Source organism: Mustela putorius, unplaced genomic scaffold (genome assembly GCF_011764305.1).
Source record: "Mustela putorius furo isolate JIRA1106 unplaced genomic scaffold, ASM1176430v1.1 tig00537350_pilon_pilon_pilon, whole genome shotgun sequence".
In the NCBI taxonomy this organism is placed as follows: Eukaryota; Metazoa; Chordata; class Mammalia; order Carnivora; family Mustelidae; genus Mustela; species Mustela putorius.
This window is the reverse complement of record NW_025422471.1, coordinates 19,185,624-19,203,664: the sequence shown is the minus strand read 5'-3', so window position 1 is coordinate 19,203,664 and position 18,041 is coordinate 19,185,624. Positions and strand designations below refer to the sequence as shown.

General features: G+C 37.2%; 1 protein-coding gene across 4 annotated transcripts in view; it reads left to right on the top strand.

The window, feature by feature from the left end:
- Window positions 1–18,041, top strand: part of VCAN (versican) — a 117,571-nt gene that overhangs the window by 33,925 nt on the left and 65,605 nt on the right. For all 4 annotated transcript variants that reach the window (XM_045074464.1, XM_004759123.3, XM_004759125.3 and 1 more), the window contains exon 6: window positions 13,062–13,355. In XM_045074464.1, the coding sequence (XP_044930399.1) occupies window positions 13,062–13,355 (294 nt within the window). The remainder of the gene's footprint in view (window positions 1–13,061; window positions 13,356–18,041) is intronic.

Genomic DNA, 18,041 nt, shown 5'->3' with positions numbered 1-18,041 from the left:
GGTCATGATCCCAGGGTCCTGGGATTGAGCCCCGCATCGGGCTCTCTGCTTAGCAGGGAGCCTGCTTCCTCCTCTGTCTCTGCCTGCCTCTCTGCCTACTTGTGATCTCTGTTTGTCAAATAAATAAAAAATTAAAAAAAATCTTAAGTAAAAAAAAAGACTGTGGCTTCTAGGAGGGAAGGAACCATGTATATCCCTACTATGTCCATGCTCCACAGATAGAGTTGAATAAATTTTGAATTACTGAATTAACCTCCAGCCTAAAAGTGCCCACTCTACTCACTTTGCTTTGCACTTACCCCTTGGAGAACTTCACCTCTATCCAGGCTTAACTGCTCCTCTACCTGCTTCCCAAATTTTCATTGCTCCAGTGTCCTTATTAGTTTGTTAAATGTCAAATTTGTTCTTGCAGGTAAACTGAAAATCAAATGCCTTTTGGGATGAATGGGTCATGAAAGTACACCAAGATAACAAATAAGTGAAAATGGAAATATTAGTTTCTGGTTTTTCTTGTTTAGCCCTGAATCCTCTTCTGATTTCCATACCCATGTTTCTAGTTTTTGAATCATTTCTGTTTCTCATCTGTGGTTTTGATTCTCACAGATAATCCCTGTGCCTTTAACAGACCTTCAAAGGGCCTGTTTCACAACCATCAAAGCGCTCCAACACCATGTCCATGTTCTTCTTCTACTCAACATCCTGTGGTTGAGATTTCTGTCATCTTCCTCCTCAAGCATAAACATTGCATGAGCTTTGAAGTCCCTCAAACCTGGCTGGAGAATAACCAGTTCAACCTTGTCTCCCTCTTTCCAACATGACACGTGCATGGGCCCTCCACAGGCTCTGCATTTGCTCCTACCTGCAGTTCTGCTTTGGTCCTCTCCGAGCACATAGACCCCTCAGCTTTCCAACACTCTGCTCTTTCCTGTGCCTGAAAACTTATTACCTCCAAGAGCCTATCTTTGGCTCTTCCAGATCACAGGATTCCCTTAGTCTGAACTGGTCTTCTCATAGAGTTAGTTCCACGTGTTTGGCATTTAACTGTCCTTTAGTTGCGTTTTAGTCACAGAATGCAAAATGTGATCTGTTTGTTTTGTGTTGCAAAACTTCTATAATTGATGATAGAGAAGAGGCCATACACATCTTCTCTGCCCCTCTCAATCACAATGAAAGATCTATTCCATTAATACAAACATAATAGTTACTCAAGAAATACTTGGTGGTAATTGTATTATTTCTTCAGACTTTGTCTCTTTTGGAATACAATACCACTACCCTTCCATTTCTATAATATTTGAAAAAAAAATGCTTCACTTTGTTCACCAAATTTACTAAGAATCTATTTTTTTAATCTGTATTGGATCACCATGGTATGAATTTTTCTCACTGAATTGCTCCTGTCATTCTTTTCCATGGCGTCCATTAGAATTCCTTCCTAGAGATACTTTTTTCTCTTTTCCAGCTTCTCACAGTAATTTTCCTTTCTTGCCACCCTAGCCAATCATTGGGATTGGTTCCTTTGTTCCTACTGGCAATTTACAGGTTAATTTTTATAGTGTTTCCTCATGTCAAAATCCAAGATATTTCTATCACCTTCATGACCATGTAATACTTCTATGCCTAGAACCAAAAAATAACCTTTCCTTTTTGTTATCATATGTTCTCCTTTAGATTTTAGCTAAGAATTTAGGTAAAGGCCCAAATGTCATTAAACAGGTCTTAAGCAGAACTTAAAGATTCAGGCTTTTTTGGGAGGCTTTGATTGGACAAAAATCAGATATCAAATCTGGGAATTGTGTGACTTCCTGCTTGTAGATTCTTGGGTTGACTTTTTTTTTTTTAAGATTTTATTTATTTATTTGATAGAGATCACAAGTAGGCAAAGAGGCAGGCAGAGAGAGAGGGAGGAAGCAGGCTCCCCGCTGAGCAGAGAGCCTGATGCGAGGCTTGATCCCAGGACTCTGGGATCGTGACCTGCGCCAAAGGCAGAGGCTTTAACCCACTGAGCCACCCAGGCTCCCCTCTCAGATTGACTTTTAATTTTAATGGGATTCACAGGATATAATCTACAAAATATTTCACCAGTGGGAGTGATCTAAGAATTAGTGATACTGGTCTTTTTCAGTTAAAAAGTCCCACGTCAGCTAGAAGAGCTTCCTGCTCACTGTGGTTCAGTGGATGATTCAAATATTGATTCTGGATTACAGAACCTCTTCACTTTAGTTCACTCTGGTTTGGTGCTAGAAGATGCTGAAATCTTTTCATTTATTCTCTGTAGAATGTGTAGAACCATACATCATAGCTGTGGCTGTGGCTTTTTACATAGGCTTTGGAAATTAACATGTCCTGCTAGGCACCTGAAACTGACCTTGGGAGTTTTGAACAGTGTAGCTAAGAGTCAGTGAGGAAAGCGACCAGGCATGGCACAATGGCAGCCCCTCTGGAAAATGATATCCTCATTCAGTACAATGATTTCCATAGGCTGACTGTGAAGTAGCTCCATGGGTAAGGTAAGGAAGGAAACCATTTATTGTTTGGTTGTATTATTATATAACTCAATCTTTGTGAAAACCTTGTCAAGTATTTCCTTTTTTTTTTTTTTAATAAAGATTTTATTTATTTATTTGACAGAGAGAGAAATTACAAGTAGAGAGAGAGGCAGGCAGAGAGAGAAGGGGAAGCAGACTCCCGGTTGAGCAGAGAGCCCAACACAGGGCTCAATCCCAGAACCCTAAGATGACCTGAGCTGAAGGCAGAGGCTTAACCTACTGAGCCACCCAGGCGCCCCAAGTATTTCCTTTTTTTAACTCTTCTTTTTGCCATAATGGGATATACCCTTTTTCCTATTCCACTGTGGTAAACTCTTGTGGCCACCACAGAATACCCCAGCAGAGCAGTAGTCTTAACAACCAAGAAGAGAGAAAATGTTCTTCATGCTCTCCTAAATCTCTGATTTCTCCAATAAGAATATCTTAATTCTTGAGTAATGATTGTTTATTCATTGTGTTGTAATGATTAGAATTGCTGGATTAAATGGTAATTCTGTTTTTAACTTTTTGAGGAACTGCTAGCCTGTTTTCCAGTGTGGCCACACCATTTTCAGTTCTCACCAGCACTATCATGGGATCCTGGTTCTTTCCCATCCTTGCCCACACTTGTTTTTATCTGAGATTTTGATTGCAACCATCCTAACATGTGTGCAATAATATTTCATTGTGGTTTTAATTTGTACTTCTTTTATGGCTAATGATGTTAAGCGACTTTCCGTGCGCTTATTGACCATTTATATATCTTCTCAGAGAAATGTCTATTCCAGTCTAGTTATAAAATGAACAAGTCATGATGATGTAATATACACCATGGCAACCATAGTTAATTATATTATATTGCATATCTGAAAGTTGCCCAGAGAGTAAAAATTAAAAGTTCTCATCATAAGAAAAAATATCAGTTACAGATATAGTTACAATGTGTGGTAATGGATATTAATTAGACTTACTATAGTGATCATTTTGCAATATATACAAATATTCAATCATCATGTTGTACCCCTGAAATGAATATAATGTATGTCAATGAAACCTCACTTTAAAAAAAAAAGAAATGTCTGTTGAGAACCTTTACCCATTTGTAACTGGAATGTCTTTTTGTTGTTGAGTCACAAGAGTTCTTTATATACTCTAGATTAAAGCCTCTTCTCAGAAGATTTGCACCTATTTTTTCCCATTCCATGAGTTGTCGTTTTTACTTTCTCAGTAGGGTGCTTTGACATGCAAAATTTTTGAATTTTAATGAAGTCCAGTTTAGCTATATGTTCTTGTTTGTTTGTACTTTTGATGTCATATCTAAGAAAACACTGCCAAATCCTCAGTCATGAAGGCTTGCTTCTGTATTTTCTTCTACAAGTTTTACAAGTTTTAAGTTTTACTTTTCTTTTGATTAATTTTGAGTTAATTTTGTATGTAGTATGAGTTAAGAGTCCAGATTCATTTTTTAGCATGTGGACATCTAGTTGTCCCCGCACCATTTGTTGAAAAGGCTATTCTTTCCCCTATTTAATGGCCTTGGCACCTTTTTGAAAATCAACTCATCATAGATATATGTGTTTGTTTCTGGACTTTCCATTCTATTCCATTGATCTATGTGTCTGTACTTATGTCAGCCCCACATTGTCTTGATTACTATTGCTTTGTAGTAAATTTTGAAATTGGAAAGTATGAGACCTCTGTGTTCTTTTTCAAAATCATTTTAGTTATTCTGGGTTCCTTGAGTTCTCATATGAATTTTAGGATCAGCTTCTCCATTTCTACAAAGAGGCCAGCTGGGCTTCTGATAGGGATTGTGTTGAATCTCTAGATCAATTTGAAGAGTATTGCCATCTAAAACCATAATAAATCTTCTGATCCATGAATATGGGATTTTTTTCGTTCTTAAGACTGTCTTTGGGGCACCTGAGTGGCTCAGTGGGTTAAAGCCTCTGCCTTCAGCTCAGGTCATGATCCCAGTGTCCTGGGATCAAGCCCCTCTTCAGGCTCTCTGCTCAGCGGGGAGCCTGCTTCCTCCTCTTTCTCTGCCTGCCTCTCTGTCTACTTGTGATCTCTGTCTGTCAAATAAATAAATAAAATCTTTAAAAAAAAAGACTGTCTTTAATTTCTTTCATCAGTGTTTTATACCTTTCAGAGTATAAATTTTACAGTACTTTTCTCAAATTTCATCCTAAATATTTTGTTATTTTTAATGCAAATGAAAATGGAGTTTTCTTTATTTCTTTTTCTGTTTGTGGGAAGTAAATGGAAATGCATTTATATATTGGTCTTGTACCTTGTATCCTGCAACTCTGCTGAACTTGTTTATTTGTTCTAATAGTTTTTTAATGGCATTCTTAAGATTTTCTATATATAGACCCTTTCATTTATAATCTTACCATAAGTAGACTTGCCATGATATACATCCCTTGAAGCGTGTGACGGTCATTTGCTCTAAGGTTTTAATGTCAGGATCTTTTTGAGTTCTGAACTGAAAGAGCTTCTTAGGAAATACAGTGGCCATTTACCTTTCATCTGTGAAAAGTAAAAAGAAAAAAAAAAGCCAAACTAGGCTGATCGTCCTGTGTTGACCTGCAGCCATACTGTGCCTGTCAAATCAAATAACACATTCAATCTCACATATTTTGAAGACTCAGACATCCAGAAATTTTTTAGAACTTCTTTCTCACTCTAATTAAAATCTTACTGCTCTGTCAGTGGGAAGGAATGAGATCTGACATCCTGAAAAACCATAAAAATATGTTTAAATTTTAGTGGGACTTCCTATCTCTTTAAGCCCTTGAAATTGACATACACAAGATCTTGTATAATAATCCTTTTCTCATGAATTGTTATCTGACTTAGAGCACGTTAACTGACTATCAGAGCCAGTTGATGACAATTCTTTAGTAATTAGAAGTTAAAAATTCAGGGGCGCCTGGGTGGCTCAGTGCGTTAAAGCCTCTGCCTTCGGCTCAGGTCATGATCCCAGGGTCCTGGGATCGAGCCCCACATCGGACTCTCTGCTTAGCAGGGAGCCTACTTTCTCCTCTCTCTCTGCCTGCCTCTCTGCCTACATGTGATCTCTGTCAAATAAATAAATAAAATATTAAAAAAAGAAGAAGAAGCTATAAATTCAAAATTCTATCTATGTTCTAAGCCACATCATGCTTCTCCTTCAGCCTAAGAAAAGTGAGAAATCTGAAAGGTGCTGATCTGTCTTTACAATCCCATTGCCCCCATATTGGAAACACTGCCAGCCTAGAACTAGAGATGGAGCAAAATTATGTTGGCAGCCCCTGAGATTTTCTTGTCATCGTGATGGAAGTTTGATCTTCGAGCAGGTTAAAGGATCAAATCTTAGGGAAACTGACATGCTTTTGAGTTATCTTTAAATATCGGCCCTCAAAAGATTATATAGCAGTGTAAGTTAGCTGTTAATCAAACAGGTACAACTGATGGATTTTGTGATCCAGAGTATAATGGGCACTAGTCTTCAATGCTTTGATTGTGTGTATATAGACGGAGTCAGAAAAAGAGCAAGAATGAAAGAGTGTGAGAGGACAGGAGAGACATGGAGAGAAAGAAAAGAAAAAAGAAACCTCCTTTGAAACTTAAAAGTCCAAAACTTCAAAGCTAGCAATAATTATGCTGAATTGCTTTTATTATCAGGATACTTGCCATAAGTGATTTTATTATATTGGCATTTAGAAGCTCCTTCAGGTGATTGCTTCCAGCTTACTTACTGTAACTACCATTACATATATTTGTTACTTTAGTATAACTTAAATAGCAAGACAATGTAGTAACATTGACAAATCTTGAACTTCCTTAAAGTGAAAAAAAAAAATCAGAGAGTCCTTTTTAAATGGATAAAGGGAAATATGATTAGTTTATAAGAAGTTATTTTCAGACTGGACAGTTCATGATAGAAGGGTTATGAGCACAAGTAAACAGAAACAAACAATAAACACTTATCACATTACCCAACAAATATACCCAGTGAGAAAAATTGTGGGATTTTTGGTTTTGGCTACCTGGCTGCTGAGTGCAGCAGGGAATGGAGTAATTATGTATGTCCTGCCCTTGCCAATTCCCTTTTTCTCTTGGTATTCACAGGGAATTGTCGGCAGGAGAGTAAGAACTGATCCTCACTTTGCTCTAGAACCAGGCTCTCTAATAGTTGTTCTGAGTTACTCCTGGTTGTAAACTCTAGCTTTTGAACAGTGTGGGTCATCTCAGTGTTTGATTTGTTTTCATCATTGCTTGCCATTTTAGAGTGTGTCATTTTTTAGTCTGCCAAGAAACCACTTTTCCATTTAGCAATCAGAAGTGTGGGAAAAAGAACATGCATGGTCCAATTTCCATGGAGTCTTGAGGCAGTTAGTCGTCAAATAAAGTATTTTTTTCCTGAATATTTCTGATGATGTTAATTCCCATGATTAAGGTAAATTTAGTTTGTGGGATGTCACCAGATATTAAAGTCTCACCAGCGGTGTCTTCCAGTTTCTTCTAGGACATCCCTAGAAAGTTGAAATAACAGTAATAATTCAAACCAGGGACATTTAACTTGAGATTTGGGAAAATATGCATTAAGATACCACATATATGTTTTTCAGATGAATATGAACATTATCCTATGTGTGCAATCCTCCATTCTGCATTATTGTATCTCACATGTGTACTAAAGTGAGCATATATGTATATACCTCAATGAATTCTTACTTATGCCAACTTAAATTAACTTGACCTCTTATGTTAAATAATTATATGTAAACATTTTGTGTATTTCTTTCCTGACATTTTATTTGTTCTCTTTAGAGAAAAATTAAGTATTTTCTCACAGGTAGATAACATTTACAAACAGGTTCCAAATCTATACTCTAGTTACCAGTTTGATGATAAGTGTCTTGTAGATGTAGCTACCTTGAAGAGGCTACTTCTGGAACTTAGAGAGTGGACTCATTGTCAACTTGTAAAAGTAATTTTTGCCATCCGAGAATGCAACTATCCAGTAAATCTAAGGAACATTAAATGGCTTAGTTCCAAGTATGCAGAGGTAGGACGAGAACACAGCCTTGTCCTGTGCTAATAAAATAGGCATTTTATCTCACAAAAGATTTGCTTCCTCTCCCTCTCTAAAGCAGTACTGTGATTCAGAAGGAACTTTTATTACATACATCTGAGGCAAAAAAAGGTGCTTTTAAGATAACTTCAGGGCAGGCACTTACACAACCTGACCACTTAAGTCATGTTGTAGAGAGAGAAACTAAGTGAATGCACTGAGTGGCTTTTCTTAATTTCCCAGATTTGCTTTCTCTTTCTCTTGGTTCTTTGGTGCCTTATTTGCCCTTATCTCTGGACTTTAGATAAGTCACCTATGTTTGTATTATGTTAGATAAAAGATATAAAATGTCAAAGGATTATTAAGGAAAACCAAGCATCTAATGAGCAACAACAACAGAAAAGTACTTCTCCGCTGGTCATAGATGTCTTAGGAATCCAAGACACTTAGTAATATGGATTAGTTCAATTACTGCTATGCATTACCTATCGACTTACCTTTTCTATTTTCTGGTTTGGGTTTCAGTATAAAACAGATGCTAGGATATTCTTTTAAAGATTATTTATTTATTTATTTGACAGAGAGAGATTACAAGTAGGCAGAGAGGCAGGCAGAGAGAGAGGAGGAAGCAGGCTCCCCGCTGAGCAGAGAGCCCCATGCGGGGCTTGATCCCAGGACCCTGAGATCATGACCTGAGCTGAAGGCAGCGGCTTAACCCACTGAGCCACCCAGGCGCCCATATGCTAGGATATTCTTGCATACTTCTCAAAAGTATAAGATGTCCAGGCCTTAATATTTTGAGGTTAATACATATGAAGAGCAAAGTTTGGTTATTTGACTTGCCATTTTTGGTGTGGATTGAGTGTTAATTGTAACAGCTTCAGGATACAGTAAGGTAATTCTATACTGTAGGTGCTTTACTATATTATTAGATTTTCTAAGTGGGCAAAGTAATGTTCATGTTAAAGAATCATGATTTAGGAGGTCTTAGATATTTACTTTTTGGAACAGAGTTAAAATAAATATTTTTCTTTTCATCTTCTTAAAATAAAATAATTTAATATATATATCTTTATAAATGAATTATTTTGATTCTCACCTTAAACTCAGTGGCAGTGAAATCTTTTTTTTTTTTAAATCTGAGTTGAATGAAACCCAATAATGACAGCTTTTTCATTTTTTTAAAATTTTATTTTCAGTGTTTGAAAAGTTCCTACGTATAAAGGAAAACAGGTGGTGTTGTGGATAATAGAATTTAATCAAATAAATAATCATTTTATGGGTACTGAATAGGTGGATGGAAATTATATCTTCCAAACAAATGAATTAAATAATTGACTGCAATATAGTCAGATCTAATGAATGTCTATATAAAAATTCTATAAGTAGATCTGTATAGATTTAATAATAATAATAAGGGAATTCTCTTTTTAACCGATCAGCATATTCTGAACCTTTCTTTCCTTTAACACCCCAAACATGTTTGCTGTTTAAGAGGGGAAACCAGTTACCCATGAAATCATGCTGTCATTTTCCCTCATTAGCCCTTTGGTCTGGCCGCAGTTGGAGAAGTTGATTTCCCCCCACATACAGGCTGGCACTGCTGTTTGCAGTAGCAGACTTTTACTCTCCCAATTCCAGTTCTCTGTCTGCTCTGGTTGGCTGATCACTCTCATTAGTATAAAGGAGCAGTCATTCACCTCGAAGTTGCAGTACGTCACAATGCAGGGAACTAAGGCCTCAGAAAGATATTCCAGCTGTAATAACAAATGCAAGTGCTCTACCTTAGAGGCAAGCAGTCTGGCGCGCTGCCCTCTTTCACACTCGCCTTCCTTTGAAGTGAATGAGGCTGCTCAGGAGCACACAGACCCAGTCTCTCTGTCTGCCTTTCCCCTTGTTGCTTTAAGCCAAATCCATAGGTGAGATGAATCAGCTGTTCTTGGACCGCAGCTCCCCAAAGCTCTGCAGCAGGCAGCTTTTTTGAATGTGCTGCTTGGGGAGGGTGGAAGAAAAAGAGCACCCTGTTCCTTAACAAGAACTTGAAATGCCATTCACTTAGCGAGGATTATTGAAGATCTACTCCGTAAGTGGGACTGTGACCCTTATGCTTTTACAACTTCTAAGGGAGGGAGATGGTGCAGGAATGGGGAGCAGCAACTTACGGTCTTACGGTGTATTTTTGGATTTGAGATTGCTTTCCTTGCCAGCCTACATACACAGTTAAAGACAAAAACCCATTCCCACTTTCCCTTACTTTTTTTCCATCAGGTAGAAGTCATTTCGTTCTCTCTTCTTCAAATAGCTCTTACAGGGATTTGGCCTATTTTAGATTCCTAGTGACAAAAGCTGACGTGTGTGATTTGACCATTTTTTCCCATCACTAATTTTTCTTGTTTTATAAAGCTATCGCACACTGAGAAAGAGTAATGGCTCTATTCATTTTAAACAATTGCCTGTTACATCTGCCTTCAGTCAGGTGAAAAGAGCTGAATCCTAAGAGCTCTGGAGTCCCCGTTGTCTAATATATCATAGAATCAGAAAGCGGTCTCAGGGAGAGGCAGACCGGGACCCGCCGCTGCTGTAGTAAGGGGCTATCAATATTGTAGCTTCCTCCCTGCCTCATTGTCTATTCTTTCTGCCTGCTCTATTTGCTTAGGCACTCTCTCATCCTGCCTCTGTCTTTGAGCCACTTGTGCTCAAATGTGAGAGGCATCGTTTAATTTGCATTGAATTTAGATCTGCCAGTTGTTTTGTTAGCTCCCTAAGTACCAATTTAACGAAGTCTCTAGCATTTCCAGAATATTTTATTGTGACATGTTAAGTTATTATGAACAGATTCTCTGCTAATTGGGCTGGGTGATGGGCAAAGTAAACGTTAAGCCTTTCTTTGTTAATCAGTAAGCAAATAGAAGAGTTTCTCAAACATGGTTAGAGCCCCTGCTAGCACATGTGGTGTCTTTGTGAGACCTGGAAAAGGGCCCCTCTTCTGAGCAGACAGATTGTGAGAGGTTGCACCCTGGGCAGAGTGAGTAGCAACTGAGCAGAGTTGAGTAGCAAATAAAAACATGCCCGTTCTGCCCGGTTTTTGACTTACCTATTTTTTTGGGGTGTTGAGTTTGAGAAGTTCTTTATAGACCTTGGATATCAGCCCTTTGTCTGTAGTGTCATTTGCACATATCTTCTCCCATTCTGTGGGTTCTCTCTTTGTTCTGTTGACTGCTTCCTTTGCTGTGTGGAAGCTTTTTATATTGATGAAGTCCCAATAGTTCATTTTCGCTTTTGTTTCCCTTGCTTTTGGAGACGTGTCTTGAAAGAAGTTGCTGTGGTTGATGTCAAGGAGATTACTGCCTATGTTCTCCTCTAGGATTTTGATGGATTCCTGTCTCACACTGAGGTCATTCATCCATTTAGAGTTTATCTTTGTGTATGGTGTAAAAGAATGGTCCAGTTTCATTCTTCTGTATATAGCTGTACAATTTTCCCAACACCATTTATTGAAGAGAGACTATCTTTTCTTCCATTGGATTTTTTTTCCTGCTTTGTTGAAGATTAGTTTACCATAGAGTTGAGGGTCCATATCTGGCCTCTCTATTCTGTTTCATTGGTCTGTGTCTGTTTTTATGCCAGTACCATGCTGTCTTGGTGATCACACCTTTGTAATGTAGCTTGAAATCAGGCAACGTGATCCCCCTCAGCTTTGTTTTCTTTTTCAACATTTTTCTGGGAGATTTGGGGTCTTTTCTGGTTCCATACAGATTTTAGGATTGTTTGTTCCAGCATTTTGAAAAATGCCACTGGTATTCTGATTGGGATGGCATTGAAAGTATAGATGCTCTAGGTAGCATAGTCATTTTAACAATGTTTATTCTTCCGATCCATGAGCATGGAATGTTCTTCCATCCTTTTGTGTCTTCTTGAGCAGGCATTTCTCCACAGAAGACATGCAAATGGCTAACAGACATGTGAAAAATTGATCATCATCATTAGCCATCAGGGAAATTCAAATCAAAACCACAAAATCAGTATTATACCAGTTAGAATGGCAAAAATCGACAAGGCAAGAAACAACAAATGGAGAAATTGTGGAGAAAGGGGAACTCTCTTACATTGTTGGTGGGAATGTAAATTGGTACAGCCACATTGGAAAATTGTTAAGGTTCCTCAAAAAATTAAAAATAGAGCTACCCTATGATCCGGCAATTGCACTAATGGGTATTTACCCCAAAGATACAGATGCAGTGAAAAGAAGGGCTATATGTACCCTAATGTTCATGGCAGCAATGTCCACAGTAGCCAAAATGTGGAAAGAGCCAAGATGCCCTTCAACAAACAAATGGATAAAGAAGATGTGGTCCATATACACAATGGAATATTACTCAGCCATCGGAAAGGATGAACACCCAACTTTTTCATTAACATGGATGGGACTGAAGGAGATTGTGCTAAGTGAAATAAATCAAATAGTCAATTAGAGAAAGTCAATTATATGGCTTCACTTATTTGTGGAACGTAAGGATAGCATGGAGGACATTAGGAGAAAGGAAAAATGAAAGGGGAGAAATCGGAGTGGGAGATAAACCATGAGAGACTATGGATTCCAGAAAACAAATGGAGAGTTTTAGAAGAGAGGGGGTGGGTGAGTCTGGTAATGGGTATTAAGGAGGGCATGAATTGCATGGAGCACTGGGTGTGCTATATGCAAACAATGAATCATGGAACAGTACATCAGAAACTAATGACGTACTGTCTGGTGACTAACATACACAATTAAAAAAATACATAAAGAGGAAAAAGAAAAAAAAAAGCCACTTCCTCCAGGGGGACCTTGGTCACTTGGGCCAGTTGAGTGGGAGCTAAGTTAACTGGCCTCCATGCACTCTTAGTCTCTGACATAGCAATCATGGAATCCATCTTGCTTCTGTCCCTTCCCATCTTTAAACCCTGGAGTTTTCCTTGTTTTGTTTTTTAATTTGATGGGAGCTCATCCATTTTGATGGTAGTGATAGGTGAGAAGGAGGGTTTAAGAGCTACTGTTTGATTTCAGGTGAAACAACATGAAATAACCTGGGTGACATTTCGGTGCAGTTTCCCTTTCCAGCCTGCTCTTTTGCTGAAGAGAAAACTCTTTTCCCAGATAGTAGTCCAAAGAATCAATGGAAAAGATTTGTTCATTTTAAAGAACTGACTGTAACTTTATTATCAAATGGTTGCTTCTGTATACCCATGGCCCATAGAAGCAGTCATTTGATAATAAAGTTAATATATGTGAACTTTTCTGGGATGTGTCACATTAATAGTGACAAAATTGAGTAACCATGCTGTTTACTGCTTTAAAGTATCAGAAGCTGCTACCTTGACATGAAAAAAGCATTATATCCTTCTTCTTGTACTCCCCGCCCACCCCTAAATTAGAAGGGAATGAATAGTAAAACTTAAGTTTGTTGTTGTGTTTTTTCCCCTCCTTATTTCAGGTGAAGTATTCCATATCACTGCTCCTGATAAACTTACCTTTGAGGAGGCTGAAGAAGAGTGTGAAAACCAGGACGCCCGGCTGGCAACAGTGGGGGAACTCCAAGCCGCTTGGAGGAATGGCTTTGACCAGTGCGATTATGGGTGGCTGTCCGACGCCAGCGTTCGCCACCCTGTGACTGTGGCCAGGGCCCAGTGTGGAGGTGGTTTACTTGGGGTGAGAACCCTGTATCGTTTTGAGAACCAGACAGGCTTCCCTACCCCTGATAGCAGATTTGATGCCTACTGCTTTAAACGTAAGTGTTTGATACCTTTTTAAAAATTACAGATTTTAAAAAAATACTTCGAAGACAGGCATTGGTGTTCATCTAGCAATGGGAATGGATTCCATGTCTTGCAGTGTACACACAGAATGGAAACAGTTCAGTGACTTTCAAAAGCCAATAAATGGAAGTGATACAGTTAAAACAACAGGAAGTTTGACAGATGTTCTTTTAGAGGTGGTGAGGAATGTCAAGTTAGGTTTTTAACTGTGCTCCTTTGTACCTAGAACCACAGAACATATTTCTGATTAGTTTTTTTGTGTTTCTTTTTAACATTAATTGCAGTCCTTAAATGTAATTAGATTATTGGTGCTGTAATTTTGAGGCCAACTGTGGCTGAGTTGAATCCTTGAATTTTGCATATTTTATTTTTGGTATGTCTTTCTTTGAAATGGTGGAGAATTCCAGTTTCAGTAACTGCAGGTAAGTACTTGGAACAGAGATGGATAATCATAACATTCAGTTAATACCTAACAGGAAACCATGCTATAAATAAGTATCTCCTTTTATCTGATTTTAATTCAAGTAATGAAAATATGTGCCTTCTAATCACCAATTCTCTAGTATCATATTGAAGTACGGTCTGTTTTCTTTGAAAGGTGTAACGTAGGCTATCTTCAGTTAGGTTTGCTCTTTAAAAGTGATCTTAAGTAACATCTCTCCACATTCATGATATAATTATTTAGAATTTTCAGATGTCCTTAAATTATTTCAGCAGTAGTAGTCACATGATATAATATTGTGCTTGTAGGATGCTTGATCAAACAAGCGAGTAATCCAGAGTCTCATTGTGATTTTTACTGAAGTATCTATATTGTTGTGACAGCTAAACAAAGATTTCCTAACATTTGGGGTGAGTTATGTTCAAAGTAGAGCCACGTTATATTGAAATATAGTAAAAGGTTTTACCAAGTTTCCAATATACTTTGTCGTAGCAATACATAATAAATGAATAGAAAATATACTAGCATATTATGTAGTTGGTTTCTAAAGTGAAATAAACAAGCATTCTTTAGATCAACCAAAAAGTCACAGCTAGGATGTCTGAGTAAAAGAGGCATTAGTGCGGCGGAAAAGTGTTCTCACGTGCCGCTGCCTCCCTTCTGAGCTGCCTCTGCCCACATCCCCTCCCATGGACTCAGCTTTCTCAGTGTGAAAGCCGTGTGTTGGGTATCAGTGCAATACAAGCTGGCCATAAAAAGCCACTTGAAAATACTGACTTTTGTCCCTAGACTCTGAAACAAAAGAAAAGCTCTTCCTTAGTTATTTTCAGCAAAAGAAACATTAAAAAGGAACGCCTATCTCTAAAAGTAGAAACATAGACATTCTTTTAACAGTGACTCTCAAGTAGTTGAAGCTCTAAAATCAGTTTTTCATTAAGTGACTATGATTAAGAACGGAAGTCAGATTGGTTTCCGGGGGACAGGGTTAGAGAGGTTTAATTAGGGAAGGAGTGGAATTATCCAACTTGGCTACCTTGCTCAATTGTGCTTGATAAAACTGGCAAGAGAGAACTTTTAAACAACACTTTTTTTTCCTCCCTGAGGGTAAAACTTAAACCGAAGGCTATCTGTAGCCACAAAGAATTCATCCTGATGTCTTTTAAATTATTTATTTAAATGAGGAATTCACATGAACACATGAAATGACAAGATACTTAGTTTCAAATACAATAACCACCACCTGCTAAAAACCTATGTAAAATCTGACAAAAGTTTGAAAAGTTTAGGTCCAGTTTTTTTTCTAATTCATTTGAATCTATAGAACTTGGAAATATTAACTTCCAAATATCATGGTTCAAATTTTGGGTTTTTTCCAAACCAAAGCATAATCTAAACTAATCTAAATCTAATCTAAGGGTTAGATTCTTGTTTATTTCTTCCCTAAGGCCTATTATATTCAAAATGTATTCAGCATCTAAAAGATTTAGAAGGCTTAGTCATAACATAAAAATATTTCTTAAACCATACACAGGGCCAATAGCTTCCCAAAATTTCTTAATTCTGTTTCCCAAGGATTCTCTTAGTGTATATCCTTAAAGGAATTTAAAAAATATTCTCAAATGACTTGACTGTTATTCAATTTTGCCACATAGTTGAGTGGTGGCTAAATACTTAGGGTAAGATGTATGAGTTGTGACCTCAGCAATAGCTCCAGATGCGATTTCAGAGATATACTGCTGGTTGGTTAAGTAGAGGAATTTAGAAATAGAACCATATTTCTCTTGCTTGCTTTTTACCGAATGTAGAAGGGGCTTTTAAAGACACTTCTTGGTGAATGAAAAATACCAAACCTCACTTTGCTTTTATTCTCTTTTCCTTCTACCATAACTGAATAGAATATTAACAATAGCCAATGATAAGCATAATTAGAATCTATTCATGTCAAGCAGAATGAAAAACAAGGAAATTAGTACATTTGTGAAATGAAATTTTCCTGTGTATTTACCTGTGATGATTAAACTTAATTGTGCACCTTTCATTTTTCTTTGACTTCAAAGTTAAGCAAGTTCTGTCAAAGAGAGTTAGGGCTTTGGAAAATCATCCATACATCCCCAAATTTAAGTGAATCAGAGCCACTCAAGACTCAGGATAATCTCTCATGTTATGTTATTAATGCTCTCCAGTACAGGGAGATAGAGCATGTTTCCTAGAAAACCTATTCTCATATTCTATTACCATCGTCGTTGGATAGTTTTTCTAATTATCCAAATTCATTGCATTGGACTTAGTGCCCATTTTTCCTTTTTAAGTTGGAGACCAAACTCTAAATAACACCTATTTCTATTATTGAACTGAACACAGTTGTTCAGTTGTCCCTCAGCATCTTCCTCAACTGAAATAATTTTCTTGTTTTGAAATTCTTATTTGTAAGTGTTTGGTCATCTATGTGATCTAGCTTTGAACCCTCAATTTTTTTAAATCCCTCTGTTTGATTAAGCTAGGAACTAGAATTATGATTTAGAGAAGGCTAAATAATTTCCCGCCACTTCATATGCTATACTTCTTACATATTTGTTCACGTTCAAGTTGACCTGCTCTTCTACCCTATGGTGTGCTTGTGATCCTTTCTGTGCCCTCGACCATAATCTGACTGTAGGCACCAAAACTAATCCTTCCCGAAATGGTATTTTAAATATGTTTTCTGTTTATTGAATTTCAGTCTGTTGGCATTTAATCACTCGTAAAACTTTTTAATAAGAGTTTGCATCTAATGCCATTGTTCCAGCCTTTACTCTGTATTTAACAATGAAGTCCGAATCAACTTATTGTATATCCACTCTATTTGTGAATTCTTATGTTTACAGTTATTTACATAGGAAACCTTTTCATATAGAAGAACTAATTTGAAATTAGTCACTTTCATATAAAGTGGGCGGTACGGGTGTGCGTTAAATTGACTATCATGCTGCTAACAGGATCTTTATATTTTATTGGGAAAATCTGCCTCATGTCTTATAACAGAAGCAAAGAAAAGAGAGTCCATAGGACATAAAATACCATAAGTACAGTGATGCAAAACATCTGTGTGGCAGACAGCTGCAAAGATTGGAAGGGAGCTTTTGTGGGAAAAGAAATATGCTGATTTCTGTTGGCTTCCTTAATAATGAAACTAAAGGAACACTGGTAGTTTTCCAATTCAAAAATTTCTCTACGTGAATTCTTTTGGAAGGACACTTTTGGCATAACTTGGAGTTCCATGTTCACCTTTGTAATAGTCACCATTAATATATTAGCATTTATCCTTAAGATATCTCTTTGTAGATACTTGTGGTTTTTAAAATTATTTCCTTTTTTTGGAGTGGTTGAAACAATGATCAGATATTCTGAGTTATGATGGAAGTCAGCTGTTAAGTTGACGAAAAAGCCACCCAACCCCAAGGAAGTCTGAGGTTTTCCATTCCAAATAGTAGAATTAATTAACTTAATTATAAGCAGACTTTTAAACAGAGCTCTAAAATTATTAAAAACCCTTATTTTTGATTTTTGAAAACTAAATCACATAAATCCTGACTTTGTAAGGGGGATTCTCTGAGACATATTGCTGTCACTTTACTATGTTCCAGGACTAGACAAAGGCAACACCAATGATACAGTAATAATCGGCAATGACGTACAATTTAGATTTTAAAATCTGAATCCTTTATTTTTAAAACACTACAAAAGTATTTTCACAGCATTGTAAGAAGATGCTAGCCCAGAACTTGGGTTGGAACGTGGGATAACCTGATACACAGGCCTTCTGTTTAGCCCTAATGCCATATTATCTCCTTTTAAGTTAATTTCATCAGCCATGGAAATAAGAGGAAAAAAGGAAAATTAGCTCTTTTGCGGTTATTAACAGTAATGTGATTATTTTTTCTCTAATATGAAGTGTGATAAGTGATTATGTTATGTTTCCACGGGAACTTTCTCTGTATGTACATTTTACTATTTCTCCAAAGAAAACTGTTAGAAGATGGACATAATATTTGGCAGTGAAATGAGGTAATAGTTGTGGAATTTCAGAGGATAGAGAATTGAATTAAAAGAGAGATATCAGCCACACTTTGGTTCCTTAAGTTGTTCATGTCAATCAAAATAGACCAAATCTTCTTCCAGGAAATGCATATAGAAAAAGATTTTCTTATGAGGAGAAAAAAATTACTTAATGTTTCTG